The sequence below is a fragment of the Trachurus trachurus genome (genome assembly GCF_905171665.1).
Source record: "Trachurus trachurus genome assembly, chromosome: 14".
NCBI classification, from domain to species: domain Eukaryota; kingdom Metazoa; phylum Chordata; class Actinopteri; order Carangiformes; family Carangidae; genus Trachurus; species Trachurus trachurus.
In genome coordinates, this window is record NC_139903.1 from 7,460,366 (window position 1) to 7,481,330 (window position 20,965).

The 20,965-nt window shown below is 43.6% G+C and overlaps 1 protein-coding gene across 3 annotated transcripts in view; it reads right to left on the reverse strand.

The window, feature by feature from the left end:
- Window positions 1–3,920: 3,920 nt before the first annotated feature.
- Window positions 3,921–20,965, reverse strand: part of shroom1 (shroom family member 1) — a 41,038-nt gene continuing 23,993 nt past the window's right edge. For all 3 annotated transcript variants that reach the window (XM_083986247.1, XM_083986249.1, XM_083986248.1), the window contains exons 2-9: window positions 16,946–19,967; window positions 16,009–16,195; window positions 15,835–15,887; window positions 13,690–14,319; window positions 11,637–12,245; window positions 10,321–10,435; window positions 9,425–9,697; window positions 3,921–6,210 (exon numbers count right to left, since the gene is read on the reverse strand). In XM_083986247.1, coding sequence (XP_083842373.1) covers window positions 5,956–6,210; window positions 9,425–9,697; window positions 10,321–10,435; window positions 11,637–12,245; window positions 13,690–14,319; window positions 15,835–15,887; window positions 16,009–16,195; window positions 16,946–19,707 — 4,884 coding nt within the window. In that variant the 5' untranslated portion in view covers window positions 19,708–19,967 and the 3' untranslated portion in view covers window positions 3,921–5,955. The remainder of the gene's footprint in view (window positions 6,211–9,424; window positions 9,698–10,320; window positions 10,436–11,636; window positions 12,246–13,689; window positions 14,320–15,834; window positions 15,888–16,008; window positions 16,196–16,945; window positions 19,968–20,965) is intronic.

A 20,965-nucleotide genomic window follows, 5' to 3' on the forward strand; every position in this document is an offset into this window, starting at 1 on the left:
AGTGGTTCCCAAACTTTTTTTGGCTCATGACCCCATTTTGACATCACAAATTTCTGCTGACCCGCTCTTCTGGTGGCTGTAAATCAAGATGCGCCAGCTCAGATATTTTTATATGCTGCATTTTATTTGAACTCGGTTTATATTTGAGAAAGTGAAAGTTTAGAGTACAGTTCTTTAAGATTATGTGTGGTGTTTTTAATCACAATTTAAAAAAGAATAATAAGTAATCAGTAATTACTAGACATTTCAGGGCAGGCGACCCCATTTCAATTCCAGTCGACCCCACGTGGGGTCCCGACCCCAAGGTTGAAAAACACTGGGTTAGGTTAAACTTTATTAATCCGTGAGGGGAACAACATGTCACAGCAGCATAAGAAGATACTAAATAATACTAAATAAAGACCTTTATCTATCATCTACTTCAGCTAAGTTTTTTTTTTTTTTTTTTTACAATTAACAAGAACTTAAAGATCAGAAAGATAACAAAATTATTATATTGACTGACTATGAGCCTGTACTTTATTATCTAATCATTAAGAACAGCGCAATTAAATATTAGCATAATTGATTATTATCATCATTATGAACAACTGGAAATCACCAGTTCAGCTCAGCGAACTGTCTCCAGGATATTTGTTAAACTAAATGTGACTGTTTAACATAACTTTGCATTAAGATAAGTTTAGTTAAGCTAAAGCTATCTCATGCACTTACTCTTAGTATAATTGAAACAACATTTAAGTATTTTAGCAAAGCTATTTTATTCTTCAAGTGCTTAAAAATCAATAAGGGACCATAATGTTGTTGATTTACTATGAGCCTGATTCCTTTCTCATAGCTAATTATTAAATACTACTACTTGAACTTTGTATGTTTAGTAATATGTGTATTGTTGAGATCGAAGGTAAATCAGAGTCGGATTAACATTATCAGTGCGTAGAGTCAGAATAACAGATGATAATATGGCGGCCTGCACTGCTGTGTCACTGTGTCAGATGTACAGTAGTTATAAATTAGCTTAATTAGAGCAGAGCTGTGACAGAAACATCTGCAGTAAAGAGAAGAGGCAATAAATCACAGCGCAATAAAACCAGCACAGCTTTACAATCAGCACCTCGGCATTGTTGGAGGTAAAGTTCATAACTGAGTTGTGTAATGAGAAGGTCAGAGGAGGAGGAGGAGGAGGAGGAGGAGAGGAGGAGGCTGACGGTGGGTTCAGAGTTCAGGCCGACAGTCGGGCTTTGAAGCCTCTGATCTTGGCACCTGGCTGATCGTTACTGAGTCACCTCACCTCCGGCTCACACTGTATAATATCAGTAGTCTGACACAGTGACTGAGCAGCATGAAGCAGTAAAAGTGAAAATAAAAATTCCCACTTTTAAGGCAGCTCTTTTTTTTTTTTTTTTTTTTTTTTTACATTATTGGACAATCAGTTTGTCCAATAATGTAAGAGGAATAAAGGTGCAGCATTAAGTTCAGGAAGTAGAGCTGTGCATAGAGCCAATTTGTGGAATTTTTGCAATAGAATCTCTGAAGGCCGTTTTCTCAAAATGAGTTTTTTCTTATACTCTGGGCATGAAATCTCCAGTTCAGCAGCACTTACAGACACCAAACCTTCCAGTTGTATTCCTGTCTATATTCTGAAGGTTTTTACAGAGGATTTTGTTGATATATCATTCACGGCCTGATTTATACAACAATTTATACCTAAAAACAGGGCGAAATTTGATTTTTCTTTTAGGGCTGGTTACAGTATTTTCTCATTTACAGAGTGATAAAAAGATATATCCAAAATCCCCTCTGTAAAAAAACTTTTGACTTTAATATGTCAACAAAATAAAACAAGAATTTTGAAAGTGGCTTTATCCAGTCTTCAGATTTCAGGTCTGGAAATGTATGCAAATTCATGCATATTTAATTAGATAATGTCTCATATCCATATTTAAACATAATATTTAACAAAACATGTAATACAAAAAATATTTGTCTCAATGTAAGTAATAAACATAGAAAGTTTCATGGCAAAAGCTCTTAGTTAATTTTTTTTACCCTATTCACCTCTAGTGTCTCGCCTTAACCTCTTCATGCTGCAGAGTCTCACAGTTTGTTTTTCATCAAACATTTTTCTTTCCCCTGCGTCAGTGCAGAGACACAAAAAGACACAGTCAGTGATTATCAGCAGCAAAGCTCCTCATTATCCAGCAGCAGTGTGACAGGACCACCACACACACACACACACACACACACACACACACACACACACACACACACACACACACACACACACACACACACACACACACACACACACACACACACACACACACACACACACACACACTCTAAATGCTACCATGCAATTAATGCCTGACAAATATCTTCTTCTGGTGTTAAATTCCCCTGTTTTATGTCCCTGCTGCCTTCAGGGGGAATGGGAACAGTCGGCCTTCAGAGCTCAGATCCATTCTGCTGATTCCCTTAATAAGCATGTGTTGCTGCTGACAGACAAACAAACAAGCGGCCTGCGACTGTCAGGCTGAACAAACCAGGTCAGAGAGGCGTGAAATTTCCCAGTCAACATGTCAATGTCTCCAGCAGCAACAATATCTGAGTTGTTTTGGTTTTTTTTTTTTTTTTTTACAGCAGTGGTGAAGTTGATTTATTTTGCCTTTATAGATGATCAATAGGCTATGAGGATGGATCCAGGAGCTGGTCAGTATTTCTCAGCATGAAGACTGAGAAACAGACAAAATCCACCTCTCTGCAAAAATGACAAAAACATGATGTATAAATGATAATCAAAATTAACTGTTACCTGTTCCCACCTGTTTCCAGTGTTTATGCTAAGCTAAGCTAACCAGCTGCTCAGAGACAGAATAAATGCTTTTGCAACTTAAGTTTTCTGTCAGTTTTTAGCCTAAATTAATCAATTTAGAAGCAAGATTCCTAAAACACTTTAAGTAACAAAGTATAAAATGTCTTACTGTTTGCCTACTTTCATACAATAGTCTTAAAAAAAAACTGCATTTTTAAAAGACGCACTTTGCGTTATGTTTTTATTTGTCCCCACAGATGATGAATCTCTCATAAAGTGAAAATATAAATGCAGAGTGAGGACCATGTTTGCACCAGTTGATGCTGTCGGCTCAGTTCAGTCTCAGTGGCAGTTTGCTGACGAGCCAACAGAGGGCAGCGACGCACTCTGGAAAAACCTTAAAGTTTCCTACTGATGAATTGTGACATCAGATTAAAAGTCTCTCATCTGTTTAAATTAAATAATGTGACAAAATATTAAATATCCTCCACTATTCTAACAAAGCTGCAAACATGAGACCCCCTCTGTATGCAGTTCTGCTCCTGTGGGGAGCAAAGTGTCTGAATTTGGGTAAAAAACACTCGAAAAGAAGAGACATGCACCTGCTCAGCATGGCTACCATACAGGATCTTGGGCCTGTCCAAAAATAAATATTTTCTGGCATAAGGTTTATTCAGAAGTAGTAACTATATTTGGAATTGACATTACATTTAACTGGGACAAACTTCTTTTTGGGCTTGTGCACTCAGCTAATGTAAGTGTGAGCTGCTAGAAAAGCAATTACAAAAAAATGGCTTAAACCAGACATCCCATCTATAAATGAATGGCATGATGTTTATGTAATGGACAGAATCACTTTTTCAATGAGGCTTCAGCAATCTAAATTCAATGACATGTGGAAGCAGTGGAAAATGTATTCCCCTGAAATGCCCTTAAGTATATCAAGATGTACTTGATTGATTACTTATTTTGCTGTAGTATTGTGACAGAAAACACCCAATGTTCATGTTGTGTTACTTTATAAAATGCTTTGTAAAAGGAAAAACAATAAATAAAAAAAGAAAAGACGAGACGTGAAACAGCAGGGTGAGAGGGAGATCTTAATTTATGCACAATATTACAAGCATCGTGGAATTTACAACTCCAAACAGGCACAAAAACACAACTCAACACAAAAAAGTGTGAAACAGAGCAGGTACAGTAAAAACGTTGTTTAGAAATGTTTCTGTCGTTTCTCCGTCCGGTCGGGACTGAGCTCAACTTTTCAATCTTCTTGGTTTTAAAACAGATTCTGTTTCTGTCAACGTCAAATTCCTCCAAACTAAACAAGTATGATCCTTCTTCTTCTTCTCTTTTCCACCTGTGTCGTCTCATATTTGTTGCATCACACACACGTACGCACACACACACAACAGCAACAACTACAGTGAGTATTTATCCATGTGCAGCTCCTCTGTGGGAGGATTTCCTCGCTCTTTTCTCCTTCTCCAACATGTCGGTCTTTTACATACTTGAGAAATTCCAGCCGTGCGGGAACAACGGAGTCTCTCTGACCCCCTGAGCTCTGCGTCAGCACAAAGACCAACACAAACATACGTTTGTTTAGCAAACTGAGAGCGTTGTGGGCCGCAAATCTCCACAGAAATGTTTCAGGAAGTGGTGAAACTGTTTTAGTAGAAACACAAACACACACACACACAAAAAATAAATCTTTACGGGTAGAAGAGTTTCCTCTCTCTGAGGGGAAACCTTGCTCTTTACTGTTTACATCACATCACATTTATAAATTCACCGGATCTATTTGTTTTGATCATTTCATGACTTAATGGAGTTTTATCGACACCGAGAGGAGCTCTGTCTCTCTGCTCTACACACACACACGCACACACACTTTATCACCTCTCTGATGTCTCTGCTTGAGGATTCAGTACAAAAGAAATTAATACAACTATCAAAACTAATCACAAATATTAACGAAGAAACAGAGACGCCGTGTAAAAATGTAAAAATTACTGTTGTAGGGGGTGTGTGTGTGATTTTGATTGGAGAAAAGCTTCTTAACTAAACTCTATAAAGTGTGTGAACGTTTAAATAAACTTTTAAAAGGAGTTAGGTGTGTGTTGAAGGGGCGACGCTGTGGAGGTAGTGAAGAGAAAATTAGTTTTAAGACACCTGAAGTGAAGATCGTAGACGTTTCCTCTCATCATTACAATAAAAAGTATTTCAAGTATCACGCGTCACGTTGTGTGACGATAAAGGGACATTAGGAGAAAATATCCAGTGATGTAATTGTTGCTTTAAAAGAGATTTATCACCTCGAAATCATCAGAACCTCAAGTAAATGAAATTAGCTGAGGACGTTTTCCTACAGGTTGCTTGATCTTGCAGGGTTTCTGCTCATGTACCTTCTTATTGAACATAATTTCAACAATCCTATTTAAAATAAAAGACAAAAAAACCCCAACAAAACAAAAGTTTAACTGGATGGAGTAAGGCTTCCACTTGAAATTATGTTGAAAACAAATCTGATTTGAAGAAATGTGCATTTACGTTTCATTACAAAGTGCTTTTTTTCATTCACCTTTTTTGGTTTTTAGTGCCTTAATTTGAAACATATTAAAAAATAAGAAACATCTGAAAACAGAAAGATTAAATCTCCTACATCTATTGTACATTTTTTTTTAAAACCGACATGATACAGTACACCAGCTACTCTCTCTCTTCCTCTTCTTCTTCTTGTCTCTGAAGCCGTCTCACTGGTCAGCACACAACTTTAAAGCTTATAACAGGTTTCCACAGGTGCAGATCTGAGGGGCTGTCTGTCGCTACCATCCGAACGAAATTAAAGAGGAAGGACAGTTACTGAGGCGGACGCAAACTTTCCCACACAGCAGCTCTAATGGAGTTAAAGATCCACGGCAACAACAACAACATCAACCAACACCAACAAGGCACGAAGAGACGCAGAAGAATCCCGTCTTCTGCTTCTGCTCAGAGTCACAGGAAAACATCCCAGCTGCAGAGAGAAAGAAAGAAAGGAAGACAGGCGGCAACAGTCTCGACAGTTTATCGCTCAGTTCAAGAGCAAGAACTGCAAGATGGGAACTCCTGCAGCACCAGGACGCAATAAGAGGAGTCAACTACGGACTGAGGCCGGCGGTCAGCGCCTCCAGCTGCTCCTCTCCCAGCCGCTGCCGCTCCTCCAGGTCTTTCTGGCGGATGAGCAGCGAGGCCTTGGTCTGGACGAAGCGCCGGTAGTCCTGCAGCTGCTCGGCCGACAGCTGCCGCGACAGGAAGGTGGAGACCAGGTTCTCCCTCCGGTCCAGGTTGTCCTTCAGGTCTTTGGCGTCCTCCCTCTGCTTGCACAGGAGACGGTGGCGACTGTCCAGAGATTCCTGAGCGGACAGATGAAGAGAGAGAGAGAGAGAGACATGTGATTAATTAAAGCAGAAGTGAGCGGAATATTTGTGTTAATATAAGCCTTAAATAATTATATCTTCCGACAGCAATCACTTATATCACAGGTAGCCTGGCTGTGTCAATAGTTCATTCTGATTATCATTTATACATCATGTTTTTGTCATTTTCTGCACATAACCTTTTTTTTTAAGTTGCAGAGAGGTGGATTTTGTCTGTTTCTCGGTCTTCATGCTGAGTATATAAGTGATAACTGAGTGTTTGGTTCAAAACACAGGTCTGTCAGTCACTCTGCTCTCCTGTAAACCTTTATCCAATGAGGAGAGAGAACGGCATAAAGGGGCGGTCCTCTCTGTGTGTGCAGCCAAGGGATGCGCGTGAATGTGGTGACGTAGGGACGAGGGCGGGGACTGCTAACTCCATCGGCTGACAAGAAGCGACCGGATCGCTTACTTCTGCTTTAATGAGCTGTTGCAAAAGCTTTTTTTTTTTAACCACCAAGTTTAATATTTTTTATGTAAATCTACAGGTAAAGGAATAGTTCCCCCCAAAATGAAATTCAGTCATTATTGACTCACCCTCATGCTGATGAATACTCCGGAGTAGTTTTCTTTCTTTTTCAAAATTCTTTTTATTGAGTTTTCATTGGATGCATTTCAACGGCGAATGTCAGGGCACAGGGGGATTTACTTCAACACTTCAAAAAATAAATAAATTTGTAAATATCAAAGTAAAAACAATGATCATACAGAGTAGTTTTTTATTCCTCAAAGTGCATCTGGAGACCTGGGAGGCCGGTTCGTAGTCCAACGAAATCTGTATATGAGAGTCAATAGGACCCAATACAAAAACCTCCATAAAACTACAAAAACCATTAATATTCCTCCACACTGCTCGTCCGCCGCCTAAACAGTCCTGTATTGCGTGTGAATGCGAGAGCGCATCACAGGCAAATTCAATACAGGACTGTTTAGGCTGTAAAAATGTCCAAAATGACGTGGTTTCGACTAAACTCTGGACTATATCCCTTCAGGACACTTGGATTGCAGTGGACGACGATGTCGGGCCCTATCTCATATAAGGATTTTGTTGGACTACGAACCCCCCTCCCGGGTCTCCAGATGTTCTTTGAGGAATAAAAAAAACTACTCTGTATAATCATTGTTTTTACTTTGATATTTACAAATTTATTATTTATTTTTTGAAGTGTTGAAGTGAATCCCCTGTGCCCTGACATTCGCTGTTGAAATACATCCAATGAAAACTCAATAAAAAGAATTTTGAAAAAGAAAGAAAACTACTCCGGAGTATTCATCAGCATGAGGGTGAGTCAATAATGACTGAATTAGATTTTTTTGGTGAACTATTCCTTTAATGTGTGAGCTGTGTGAGCTGTGGAAGCTGTGTGGTTGTGTTGCCAGCAGCCACGGCTCAGCAGGCGCAGTGTTTCCTTGTGTCAACAGAGGGCAGGGTCGGTACAAATGTCATCGAAACCGGGCTGCAGTTTCGGTGAGTCAGTGTAAATACCAGTGTTGCTGATAACAGCAAGAACACGACTGAGGCTCTAACGCGCGAGCAGCAGCATCAGCTCCGACACATTAGAGCCTGTCAGGGCTGAAGAGACAAATCTAATGCATCATAATGAGAAAATAATACTGAAATATAATCAAACAGGATATTTAGAAAACAGCAACAGAGCTCAGGTTAGATCTTAGAGAATTAGAAAGTGAATAAAACTGCATCTGTAATAAAGACTTAATGATTTATTTTAATGAGCAGTGGCTGGTTTGGATGCTTGTTGTTGAGATTGATATAATTATTTTGCACTTTATCAAAACCACTGGAGAACAAACTCTTGTGTAAAGTGCAGCTTTATCGCACTGTGGAATGTGAAAAATAATCTTCAAATGTCTGATAAATCTTCAGCCTCAAACACCGATAAGAGGAAAAACGGGCAATTAAACAGAGATAAAGCCAAAAAGCATTTTCTGAATTCCTCACAGTGAGAAACCTCGACTCCATTAACGTCGCCCTTCAACTTCACTGTTTGCTCTTGTTGAGTCAACAGCAGCAGAAAAGCACCTGAAGCTGAGAGAGGAGCTGCAATGAATCATGGATCCACGAGGTGACGTGACACTGACAGGACACTCACATCAGTCAGTCTGTGTGTATGTGTGTGTGTCTGTGTGTGTGTGCAGCACCGACACACTGAAATGAGTTTTACACCCTAAATGGGGGCGTTTTGCTCCTAAAATTTGAGGCAGTACAAGTACATCTTTCATCTACTTGCGCCTATACAAAAGGAAATGTGAATATTTGCTTTGCAAGTGGATTTAAAGTGTGTGCCCCTAAATTTTCTACTTGCGCTTCTAAAACTTTTAAAGGGATAGTTTAACATTTTGGCAAATTGCCCCATTGCCATAATCACTATAGTCATAGCAGTAGGTTCGTTACCTTTAATTGTCGGTGCAAGCTATTTTTAGAACGGCGGGGCAGAGCCGCGAGCTGCTCAGAGCTACGCTACGGAGACTAATGGGATTTCTTGGTTTCCCTCATCTAACTCATCAAATGCACAATCCAACAACTCCAAAACGCTCTGGTGGACAAGTTGTGACCTGCACATTCACCACGCTATGAGATAATAACAGAACGTTACCAGACAGAGTTGTTTTCGAGGTAAATTCCTGCAAAACCGCTGATGCGCGATGCCTTCAGGGACAGTTTTTCAGCAAGCAGTCTCTGTATTTACCTCACATCTTGTCCAAGAGAGTGTTTTGGAGTTGTTGGATTGTGTATTTGTTGAGTTTGATGAGGGAAACCAAGAAATCCCATTAGCCTCCGTAGCGTAGCTCTGGGCAGCTCACGGCTCTGCTCCGCTGTTCTAAAATTAGCTTGCACCGACAATCACGGCAATGGGCCAATTTGCCAAAATGTTGAACTATCCCTTTAAATCAGGGCCCTGTGATGTAAGACTTGAACAATCCTGATGTTTCCGAAGTGGCAGCTCAAACCAAAAAACAAAGCCAAAAATGAAAGGATTATGCAGAAATCTCAGATTTTGGAGGGTCAGTGAACGCACCAACAACAGATTTCATAACAATCCCTGTTGGCAGCTGCATCACAATCACACAATTATGTAACTGGAGCCAAAAAAGAAATAAAAAAGGACTTAAACCACTTCGCTTCACTCACCTTCTCCTCGGCGTCCGTGTTCTGGTCGACGGTGCTCAGGGCGTTCTGCACCCGGGCCAGCCGAGCGGAGAGGTGCAGCAGCAGGCTCACCACGCGCTCCAGGTCTCCGATGAACAGGTTGTACCGCTCCAGCTCCACGGGCTGACAGCGCTCACGGACCAGCTCCTCCAGCGCCTCGCCGCGGGCCACGTTCTCCTTGATCTCGGTCTGCAGCGCGTCGCGGGTCTCCTCCAGGGAGTGGAGACGCTCCTCGATGTAGGACGCCAACAGACGCTGAGGATTTAAACCGGGGGAGAGAAACGAGTCAGAGACTTGATGTGAGAAGATAATCGTTTCAAAGATGCAACGAGACTCTGAATTGATTTTTAAATCCAAATAATTCATTCAAGTTTGATGGTCATGTTCACATACAGAGACAGTGATTTATTTTATTTTAAAGCAAAATGCCAAGATTTACATTTTGTTTTTGAGAAGTCAACAAGTGCATCTTTAAGTAGGCTATAAGCTTTTCTTTTTCTTTGTGTGTTCAGACTTCAAGGAGGCTGCTGTATTGTGGAAATGCATTTAAATGATATTTTCTATTTTATTTTATGCAAATATCACATTTATCTGACCATTTATGTTAATTAATGAAAAGGCCATGTGTGGTAACATAGAAAACTGAGGATGTGATGTATCGAAATGCATCGTATAATCGGATTGAACCGAATCGTAGACTGGTGAATCATAATCGAATTGAACTGGTGTGAAGATGCAACACCACAACTAAAATGATGCTTCAAAAAGAAAAACACAATTTAACATCTATATATAAACCACAGAGCGAAGCTTCATCCTCTCAGGTCTCATTTCAGTTTTATTGGCCTATCACTGTTCTGATTGTTGCAAACAATTACCTTCTTCTCAGTGACGTCGGTTGTGCTCTGCAGCTCTGAGCTCTGAGGTCTGAGGTCGTCAGCAGCAGGAACAACACACGGAGACGCTTCGGCTGCTTTGTCTGGTTCAGCAGCACTGGAGGAATAAAAGAAGAAAGACGAGTTTAAATCAGATGAAGTTTGTTGTTTTACTGTTGATGTGACCGATAAATTCAACCATTTAAATAAAGACCAGACCAGACGTTCGCTAGATGTTACAAAACACTGAGGTTTGTGTGTGTGTTCAGTCTCTAAGTGTCTGAGGTAATGATTACAGCAGCATAAATCTGAGTGCAGGTTAAGCAGATAGCAGAGAGCCAGGTGTGTGTGTGTATGTGTGTGTGTGTGTGTGTGTGTGTGTGTGTGTGTCTGTGATGCAACTGAAGGTAACACAGCACTGGTGGAGTTCAGGTCAACGCGTCATTAGAAACCAAACCAGTGTGAAGTTTCCCAGAGAAACATAAGACGAGGAATCCTGATTAACTTTAGTGTGACGGATCTTCTGGACTCTTCTCTCCGGCTACACATCTGTACACAGCTGCTTCTGAGCAGAGGGACAGCTGAGGACTCTGGTTTTTGTTTGATGCCAGTTTGTACAGTTTTACGTCTATTTTCTGTGAAGTTCTTGTGCATCGTTTCATTAAAGGGGAACTATGCAGGACCGGTCACGGCCATGTGCATTTGTTTTCAACGAAGTCGGCGAGAAATCGATCCATGGAGCGGTGGATAACGTTATTTGTTATGTGTATTCATTCCTTTTTCCCTTCCTTCTTTCCTTTCGTCTTCCTTCCTTGAAATAATCTGTTCCCTCCCTCCATCTTTCTTTCCTTCCTTTTTCCCTTCCTTCCCTTCTTCCTTCCTTCTTCTTACTTGAACGAATCTGTTCCCTCCCTCCATCTTTCTTTCCTTCTTTTTCCCTTCCTTCCTTCCTTCCTTCCTTCCTTCCTTCCCTTCGTCCTTACTTCTTCTTCCTTCCTCTTTTGATCCAATTGACCTGATCTGTTTCTTCCCTCCATCTTTCTTTCCTTCCTTTTTCCATTCCTTCATTCGACCCTTCTTCCTTCCTTGAACGAATCTGTTCCCTCCCTCCATCTTTCTTTCCTTCCTTTTTCCATTCCTTCATTCGACCCTTCTTCCTTCCTTGAACGAATCTGTTCCCTCTCTCCATCTTTCTTTCGCTTCCTTCCCTGACCCAGGAGGACAACAGGAGGGTTTTAAGGTAAAAATCGTACGTACTTCCTCTTTACGTCTCTCACCCAGGCAGCACTAAAGTCTCAGCAGGTGTGAACGACGTTTACCTTTCTGCGGCTCCGCTCTGCTCCTGCTTCTTCTTGTAGTGCTCCTCCATCAGCAGCGTGTCCTCCGACAGCAGCTGCTCCATCAGCATCAGCGCCGTCTTCCTATTGGCCAGCGGGTAGAGCACTCTGGCCAGCGATTGGTCGGCCTGGACCGCCGCTCTCACCAGCTCCTCCCACTCGGGCCGCCGACCCTGCTGCGTCTCTGTCTCCCCCTCCGCCGCTCCCCTCTCCTCCATCTCCTGCTTCTCCTCTTCACTGTGCAGGTTTTTCTCCTCCTCCTCCTCCTCTTCCTCCTCCTCCTCTTCCTCCTCCTGCTGAGTGACGTCCGACTCGACGGTGGACGGAGACACAGAGGCCTCGCTTGTCTGCGCCTGCGGCCTCGCCGAGCAGGTGGACGGATCGTCATCATCAGCGCCTCCGTCCGTCAGCGGCGGCGGATCGCGGACCGTGAGCTCTTTGATCTCGGCCTCGTCCGGCGGGAGTATCCATAGCGACGGGTCGGTGGTGACGCCGCGGCTCAGAGACACTTCCTGGTTCGGATCGGGCGTCGGGAGGACGTCGCCGCTCGGTTCGTCCACCGACTGCTCTCTGTCTGGAGAAGTTCTGACTCTGCAGGAAGTTAAAAGAGTTGTGATCAGGAATAAAGATAAGGTAATATATATATATATATATATATATATATATATATATATATATATATATATATATATATATATATATATATATTTAATTTAACCTTTATTTAACCAGGAATAATCCCATTGAGATTCAGAATCTCTTTTGCAAGGGGGTCCTGGCCAAGAAAGCAGCACAGTACATCCACATCAAGTACACATTTGGACAACATCAACAAAACAAACGTAAAAACAGCTAAAACAGTAACAGCAAATCACATCATTACAGTATAATTACCAGCTGCGTTCGGTGAGAGAACATGTGCATGTAGCAGTCAATAGTCCTTGATCCTAGCTTTAAAATCTTCCATACTTGGGAGATAGTCCATAATGCATAATGCATAAGATAATATTGTGCATGTTGATTGTTTTCTTTACATCTTTGTATTTGACCCTTTTTTTCATATTCATCTAGTTTAATTATGTCACATGACTTCTCAGGTGACCGGTCCACTCATTTAAGGATTTTTTCATGTCTGATGAAGGGCAGACGCCCGAAACGTTACATACGTTGTGTGACTATTAAATTCAGTCGGGAACTATAGTCCAGTTCTTTTCATCATCGTTTTTCCTCTGTGGTCCAGCACCGGTCTTAACTTTTTGGGATGTGCGTGTTGCTTGGATTTTATGATCAAGAATTAACTCTCAGGATTAGGGATCATGTCACAATTATAGATTTTCTTGGTGCGATTATTGTCAGAAATAATCATGGTATTATGATTATCACAATTATTATTAATTTCACAACACTATGAATGTGTAAGATCAAATATAGTCCATATATAATTACATTACTAATAATATACACAAAATGTTTTAAGTATCTATTAATATGACCAATTATTAATCCTCCAGGGGAAATATTTGAAATATTTAATCATTAATTATCATCTATTCCAAATGTTTAAGTTTATTTTTATCGTTTTTTTTCCCTTACAAATAACACACTAACATTTGAATTCCTACCAATTCAGTGTTACGTTTTAATTTAACTCAGTATCTGTGCATTTATCTTTATATATTACACTTTCTACAGTATAAAGCCGGGTGTGTATTCTGCAATGTGGTGATAGATATTAGACGTATTTCCTCTTTTCCTTCCTACTTTTTTGTGGCATATTTTACAGGCTGGCGAGCCGTTGTCAACTTAATATGTTTGTTTTTGTTCTGTGCGAGTTGCGCTGATCTGCCTACAGTTTATGGTTCTGACATAATCTTTATGGAAAATGACAGTATTTAGGAATCTTTACGATTAATAATTAATTGTGAAAACAAGTTATCGTGACGTCCCGACTCAGGATGAATCATATTTACAGAATCTCACCTGCTGCAGTTTAAGTTTAATGAGCTGAAACATTCAAACCTGATGATTCACTCACCTGAGACACGACCTGTTTTCGCCCGGAGGCTTCATCTGAGCCGGGCTCGACGACTTCGCCTCCCTCTCGCCGGACTCGACTCCTCTGGGTGAAGTCGGGTTGGATGAAGTCTCGCTGCTCCGCCTGTTGGACCTGAACTCGTCTGTGAACGGGCCGTGAGACCCAGACGAAGGGGAGGTGGATCTACTGGAGCTCCTCGTTGCCTCCGTCACGTTCTCTCCTGGTTCTGAGTTCTGCTTCAACAGGAGTTTCCTCTGGGTTTGGTTTTGTGTCTGTCCCTGAGAGTCTTTCCCCACGTCCTCTCTTACATGTTGTTTCCTCCTCGCCCTCTCTTGGCCCTGGGCTTCTCTGACCTCCGCCATGAACGACACGCCGCCGCTCCTTCCTTTGTCTCTTTCTGCCGGCGCCGGTCCATTCGAACGTCTCCGCAGTTGATCCAGCTGCTCTGAGCTTTTACTCATCGCCGACAGTCGCGTTAACTTCGAAGCCCCGAGCTCCTCCATCGACTTCCCTCGCTGTGCAACCACACGGACCTGCTGCTGCGGCTGCTGCGGCTGCTGCGGCTGCTGCTGCTGCTGCTGCTGGTGGCCCACGTGGACGGGATCCACCACAGAGACGTCTGGCTGGGCACTGAAACATAGACCATAATAATTCAAAATGTGAAAAGTCTTGTTTTTTTTTTTACAGGAAACATTTATTGATTTTTATATTAATATTTCCCAGAGAGAAGAATTCAGGAAAATACAGCCCTGGAAAAAATTAAGAGACAACTTCAAGATGATCAGTTTCTCTGTTTCTTTTCTATTTATAGGTATGTGTTTAACACTTTTTTGTTTTATTCTATAAACTACTGACAACATTTCTCCCAAATTTGAGATAAAAATATTGTCATTTAGAGCATTTATTTGCAGAAAATGGCAACTGGTCGAAATAACTAAAAGTTTCAGTGTTTTTAGACCTCGAATAATAATAATAATGCAAAAGAAACCAAGATCATATTCATTTTTACCACTGAGACGTCTGGCTGGGCACTGAAACATAGACCATAATGAATGAATTTTTTAAAATTTATTTCGGTATATATCAAGCTTATATTATAACCGAAAGGGTGTAGGTTGAAGCCAAAGCTTATATACCCCTACCCCTTTTACCTTAAAAAATTTAAATATTATACGCATTAATACAAAAAGGATCAAATCACATAATAATAATTCAAAATGTGAAAAGTCTTGGTTTTGACGTTAAACATTTGATTTTCATGAAAATATTTCACAGAGAGAAGAATTCAGGAAAATACAGCTCTGGATCTCAAAGGAGGTTAAATCGAAAGCAACTGGACACGCTCTGGAAAAAAATAAGAGACGACTTCAAAATGATCAATTTCTCTGTTTCTTTTCTATTTATAGGTAAGTGTTTAAGTAAAATGAACACTTTTTGTTTTATTCTATAAACTACTGACAACATTTCTCCCAAATTTGAGATAAATATATTGTCATTTTATTTGCAGAAAATGGCAACTGGTCAAAATAACAAAAAAGTTCCAGTGTTTTTAGACCTCGAATAATAATAATAATGTAAAAGAAAACAAGATCATATTCATTTTTAAACAATACAACACTCATTTTTCTTTAACTTAGGAAGAGTTCAGTAATCAACATTGGTGCAATAACCCCAATCTTTTAATCGCAGCAGTGTTTTTTTTTCTATAAACTTCATTAAATATGATTTGGTTCAGGTGATCACCTGATTAGGGCCTCATTAAGTATCATGAGGTGAGCTTGTGTTGAAATTCAATAGACACTGGAATCGAACGGCTGCCAAACATGTAGAGAAGCTGATTTATTAAGAACAATTTTGGAGTGGTCTCTTAATTTTTTTCCAGAGCTGTATAATTTGATATTCCACTAAATCACAGCGGTTTTCTAAGAACTGGGCCAGTCAGAGACCAGAGTCCACGTTAAAGTCTCTTAAAAGAGGAATTCAGGTTTGTTAAAGCAGGTCGGTCAGTGTTGGTTGACTTCCCGGCGCCAAAGTGAATCAAGTCGAGATTTAAAGTCTGCACACACACACATCACTGACCTAATACTCTCTTGACCTAAAACCAGTGAAAAAATGTCTTAATTTGTCTGCAGTGCTGTTGCATACCTGCACGTTTCCATAGGATCGACTGGGAGTTCATCATTCTCGTAGTCGTGAGCCTGCAGGAGAAGAACGGGAACAAATTAGTTTCTTTCTAATAAAGTTTCTTTTCTACACATTGTTGAGTTACACTGGACACATGGCTGCGTTTTTCAAGACACCTTTGACATGATGACTCACCTCAAGAGCGTGTGGCGTGGATGTCGATCTGCTCCTGAAGAAACTGGGAGGCTCTGGTTGGTCCAACAGACTCTCCACTGAAGCACACTTCCCCTGAGACGGACCGTGGCTCTCCCTCCACCTGGACGGACCCAGCTGCCCGGCGTACTGGCCTGAGCAGGACTGAGCCGAGAAGAACTGTGCATACCTAGATCGAAAAAAAATTAAAAAACAGGATTTAAAATTTTTATTTAAAAACAGATCCACCTAAAATCGAGGATTGGGTAGCGGTCAAGTATATTATTTATAGGATGGAGAAGCTAGAATCAGTTAAATTTAGGATTTTGTGCAATAAGGACACTTTGCATTATAGAGCGCCTTGGTTACCCTTCAACAGGAGAAAAGGGACTCTGCTAGCCTGACAAGCCAGACTATATCATTAACATGTCTAGTCTGGCAACGACTGGTAGACCTCGGCTCAATCCAGGGGGATGAAGGCTGTCTTTCAAACTGCCTCTGCACCAATAGGGTAGCGCTACGACCAATCAGAGCAAAGAGCAGGATGACGTTAGCCTGACAAGCCAATTAAAATGTATGTTGTCATCGCGTTAAGCCCGCCCAACGACTCTCTAAGCTCGTTTCTAGACCCACCTACGGAGCAAATATATTTGCTGCCGCTAGGGTGCGTCTAGATTTCTAGGCTAGGACTCTGCAAGAAAGGAGTGAAAATAAGGATAGGAGACGGAAAACAGTATTTAATTTGCTCTACAGTACTTTATGATTAATTGTGTGTTTATGCCTATTTCTGTCTTGGAGTGTGGGGAGTGTGGGAGGTCCTTGAGAGAGTTTGATTCACTCCTCATTGTGGTCCAGCACCTAGTTTTAATTGTTTGTAGGATGTGCGTGTCTTTTGTATAAAAAAAGAATAAAATACAACAACACATTTCTCTCTCCTTACCTGATGGAGCTGCTGGAGGAGTCGAGGATGCGTCCTGCAGAGTGAGGTCTGTGGGGCTTCTTCTTCGCGCTTCTGCCGTCATGGTTGGCCGACAGAGGCCTCGGCCCCCAGTCGAACGGTTTCTCCCCCAGCGAGTGTCTCTGTCTCTGAGCCGCCGCCGCCGGCTGCTGCGGCTCGGCCACTTTCTGCCCCGTTTTACGCTCCATGTACTCCACCAGCGCCTTGTGCTGCAGGTGCTTCAGGTTCGTCTTGGAGGCGCTCGAGGCCGACAGAGCTCGACCTCGGGTCTCGAACAGCTTCCTCCGAGCCGCCACCAGCCCCTGCTGCTCTCCCTGCTGCTGCTGCTGCTCGCGTTCACGCTCGCATTCGGACGCAAAAACGCTCTCACATTCGTTGCCAAAGGAGCGGCAGGCGGAGTGGAAGGGGGAAGGAGTCGTTGTGCCGCCGCCGAGCTGGTTGAGCTTCTCCGGTTCGGAGTAGCACATCTTCTTCTGCTCCGGCGTCAAGCGCCTTCGACCGCCGATGCGCGTCGTCGCCGCCTGAGGCTGAGCCAGATTAGCCGGTCGCCCGTTTTCCTTCTCAGTCTCCGGGTCGACTTCCCTCCGATTCACCTCCTCCACCTCCAGCTCCTTGATGCTGCGTCTCTCCGTCTCCTCGGCCGGGGCCACGGACGACGGAGTCAGAGTGTCGGTGGACGTCTCCGAGTCCTGAGACGGGGAGAAGGCGTGGACGGCCGTCGGCCTGAGCTCGGGCTTCTGTCGGACGCGGTGCGGCCACGACAGCTGCAGGTCTCTCCTCTTGAACGACGTCTCCCTCAGCACTTTGGACTGAGCGTCCTTCAGCTTCTCCTTGTAGTACTTCTTAAAGGAGTCGTCCAGAGTGTTGCAGGCCGCAGAGACGTCGTCAACTCTGTCCTTCGCCTTCGCCTTCGCCACGTCTCCGTGTGCCGTTTTGTTGTTGAGGACGGCCTCTCTGCCTTTCACACCGACGTCCTTCTTCGGCTGCATCGCCGCCCGGTTGGCCTCGGTCAGGTGATAGAGAAGAGGCGTCGTTTCTTTGTTGATCCTCTCGCTGGCTACATCTCCTAGCGGCTGACGCTTCCCTCTCTTCGGCGGCAGCTCCTCCTTGGTTTGCGTCGGCGAAGGCGTCAGCGTCGGTGTCGGTGGCGGCGAGCAGCTCCCGTCGGGGCCGCAGTAGAATATGGGGTTGTTGGCGGAGTGGCGGCCGATGTTGTCGCGGCTCTGGATGAAGTCGATCTCCTCCAGCGTGTCGAGGCTGCGAGAGGAGAGCGCGGAGATGAGCGACGGCCTGTAGTTCTCCTGGTCGTGACTCCTCAGCTCTTTGTTGGATATGAAGACGTCGCCGTCGTCCAGCGTCGTGCCGCTGGCGAAGCGAGGACTGTCCTGCAGCGGCCGGAACAGATTCTCCATCGTGCTGTGGCTTCTCTCCTTCTCTCTGATCCGGTTCTTCTCCATCATCATCATCGTCGCAGCTGCGGCCGCGCTGGTGGTCGAGCCCTCGCTGCCGATGCCGTAGCCGCACTCGGACGCCGAGTACGTCCTCATCCCGTGGTCGGACGTCGTCTTATTATTATTATTACTACTACACACTCCTGTGACGAAGTAGAACTGGCCTTTGTGTGTGACGCTGCTGTTGATGAAGCTCGGAGCGACGTTCCACGGGCTGGCGGCTCGTTGCTGCTGTAGCGGCGGCGGTGGCAGCGGTAGCTCCGACCCTTGACTCCAGTCGTGGGCCGAGTGCGCCCTTTTCTTCTTGTGGCCGCTGCTGCTGCTCCCGTTGTTGGACTTCAGGTCTCCGTTGCATCCGGCGCCGGTTGTTGAGAGCTGTCTGGGCTTCTCGCTCAGGACGGACGACGACTTGTTATCCGTGATGAACAGATACTCCGGATTCGCCGCTGCCGCCGCCCGGGTCTGGTCCTGAGTCTGGAGGTGCGACCTGTAGACCGGCGGCTGCTGGACGCCTCCACCTCGCCACACCGAGTACACCGCGTCGCTGTTGTTGAAGTTGGAGGAGTCATCTGGATTCGGCTGTGGCTTCTCCGGGCTCCTGCTGCTGGCGTGGACACGGTTGTTGTAGTGCGTCATCGGTCTCGGCTGCTGCTGAAACTCCGAACCGTGCTGCTGCTGCTGCTGCTGCTGCTGCTGCTGCTGGTGGTGGTGCTGGTGGTTTATCCTGCTGCTGTTCTCCAGATTCTTCGTGGCGATGAAACTGTCCATACGAGCTGGAGGAGCCGGCGGCGGCGGAGGAGGAAGAGGAGCGGGTTTAGAGAGCGCTTTGTTGTTGTTGGTGGTGGCGTGGAAACCGTTGTTGAGGTCGGCGGAGTTGGAGTCGGCGTTGTTGTTGCGGTAGTGCTGCGAGATGGCTTCGACGGAGCGGTAGAGCTGGTCCATCGTCTTGGCGGCGTCGGCGGCGGCGTGGGCGGGATGGTAGATGGACTTCACATACTTCAGGTCGGCGTAGTGGCTGAAGTCGTCCGGGAGGAACAACGGGGACGGGTTGTAGTCGGGCGCGGCGGTGGAGCCCCCGGAGAAGGAGCTGTAGGCCGAGTCTCCTTTCCCGTGCTGATGGTGGTGATGGTGGTGGTGGTGGTGGTTGTGGTTGTTGTGGTGGCGTTGGGCGGCGAGCTGGTCGACGATGCTGCTGCTGGACTTGGCGGGCGAGAGCCGGCTGACGGGCGAGAGCCTCAGAGGATGCAGGTCCACGTTGCTCATTCTCTCAAAGTGGAAGCTGTAGGAATCCATGGAGGATGGTGGTGATGATGATGATGGCTGTGCGCTGATGCATGTGGCTTCTTCTCGCCTCGCCGGGTGAAACTTTGTGTGTGTGTCTGTGTGTGTGTGTGTGTGTGTGTGGCGGTGGAGGAGTTGGAGGATTTACCACCAACACACTCACGCCACCAGGTTGTCCATCGCTGTCGCTCGTCGTCGCTAACTAGGTCATTTTCCTTCCCGCTCCTATTTTGTTTAGGCAAATCCTCCTGAGATCGCCGGCTCGGTCGCTCCTGAGGGACAGAAACACAAAACACAACAAGACCGGTTATCAGACGCACAAATAAACAGAAATCTGAAAAAAATAAAACCATTTTATTATTATAATTTTTTTTCTGTACATAATTTTCACTTTTATTGGTGTTTTCTTTTTTTTTTTTGCCCTTGCTTTTTGGTGTAATTTTGCGTGTTGAACGTATTTATTTCTTTACAATTATGGATTTGTGTCAATGATTTTGATTTTTGTGAAATAAAATAAAAAAAAACAACAGAAATCTGAAAAAAAAAAATTAAAAATAAAACCAGCGAGTGACTGAAACTCGTGTCTTTTTTCCCTCCACACACACGTCCCATCCCATCATCCACCATGACAGTTTGACAACAGAAAACACGCATGCTTGTGTTAAAATAGCAGCTGGGCATATCATCCCATCTACTTGAATGACACGGCTGTTTTTATTTACACTCTGGTTTCTGCTGAAACACCATCAAGGTGCCAGATGGCCGTAAGTCACCTGTGAAAGAATCTCCGCCTTTGGTTTCTGGGTCAAATTCCACCTGTGAAAAGTTGTGTTTTTTTTTTTTTCCTTCCTCCTCCATTTGGTAGAAGTTGTAAACACAAATCATCTCAGTCTCCTCTGAAATGAAAGAGTTCATGTTTCTTTTCCTCCATTAGAGTAGAGTAGAGATGTGAATATGTTATGTACTGTAGTTTAGGGTATGATTGTGCCAATAATGGTAAATAATACAGGTACAATGCAGATTACAACGGTGTACTTTAGAATTACATTACTGAATGTATATTTGACTGATATTTAAACATGTTTATCTAATGACTACTGCACTTTACGGTACAATGTACTGCTATATGCACTGATTGCACTTTGTTATTGTTTGTACTCGAGGCATGTCCGCACTTTACCAGATGTATCTACTGTTCTCTTGTTTTAAGAATGTGATTATCTGTTTATATTGTGTTTTTATTTTTATCTAGGGAACATCTACTAGGGAC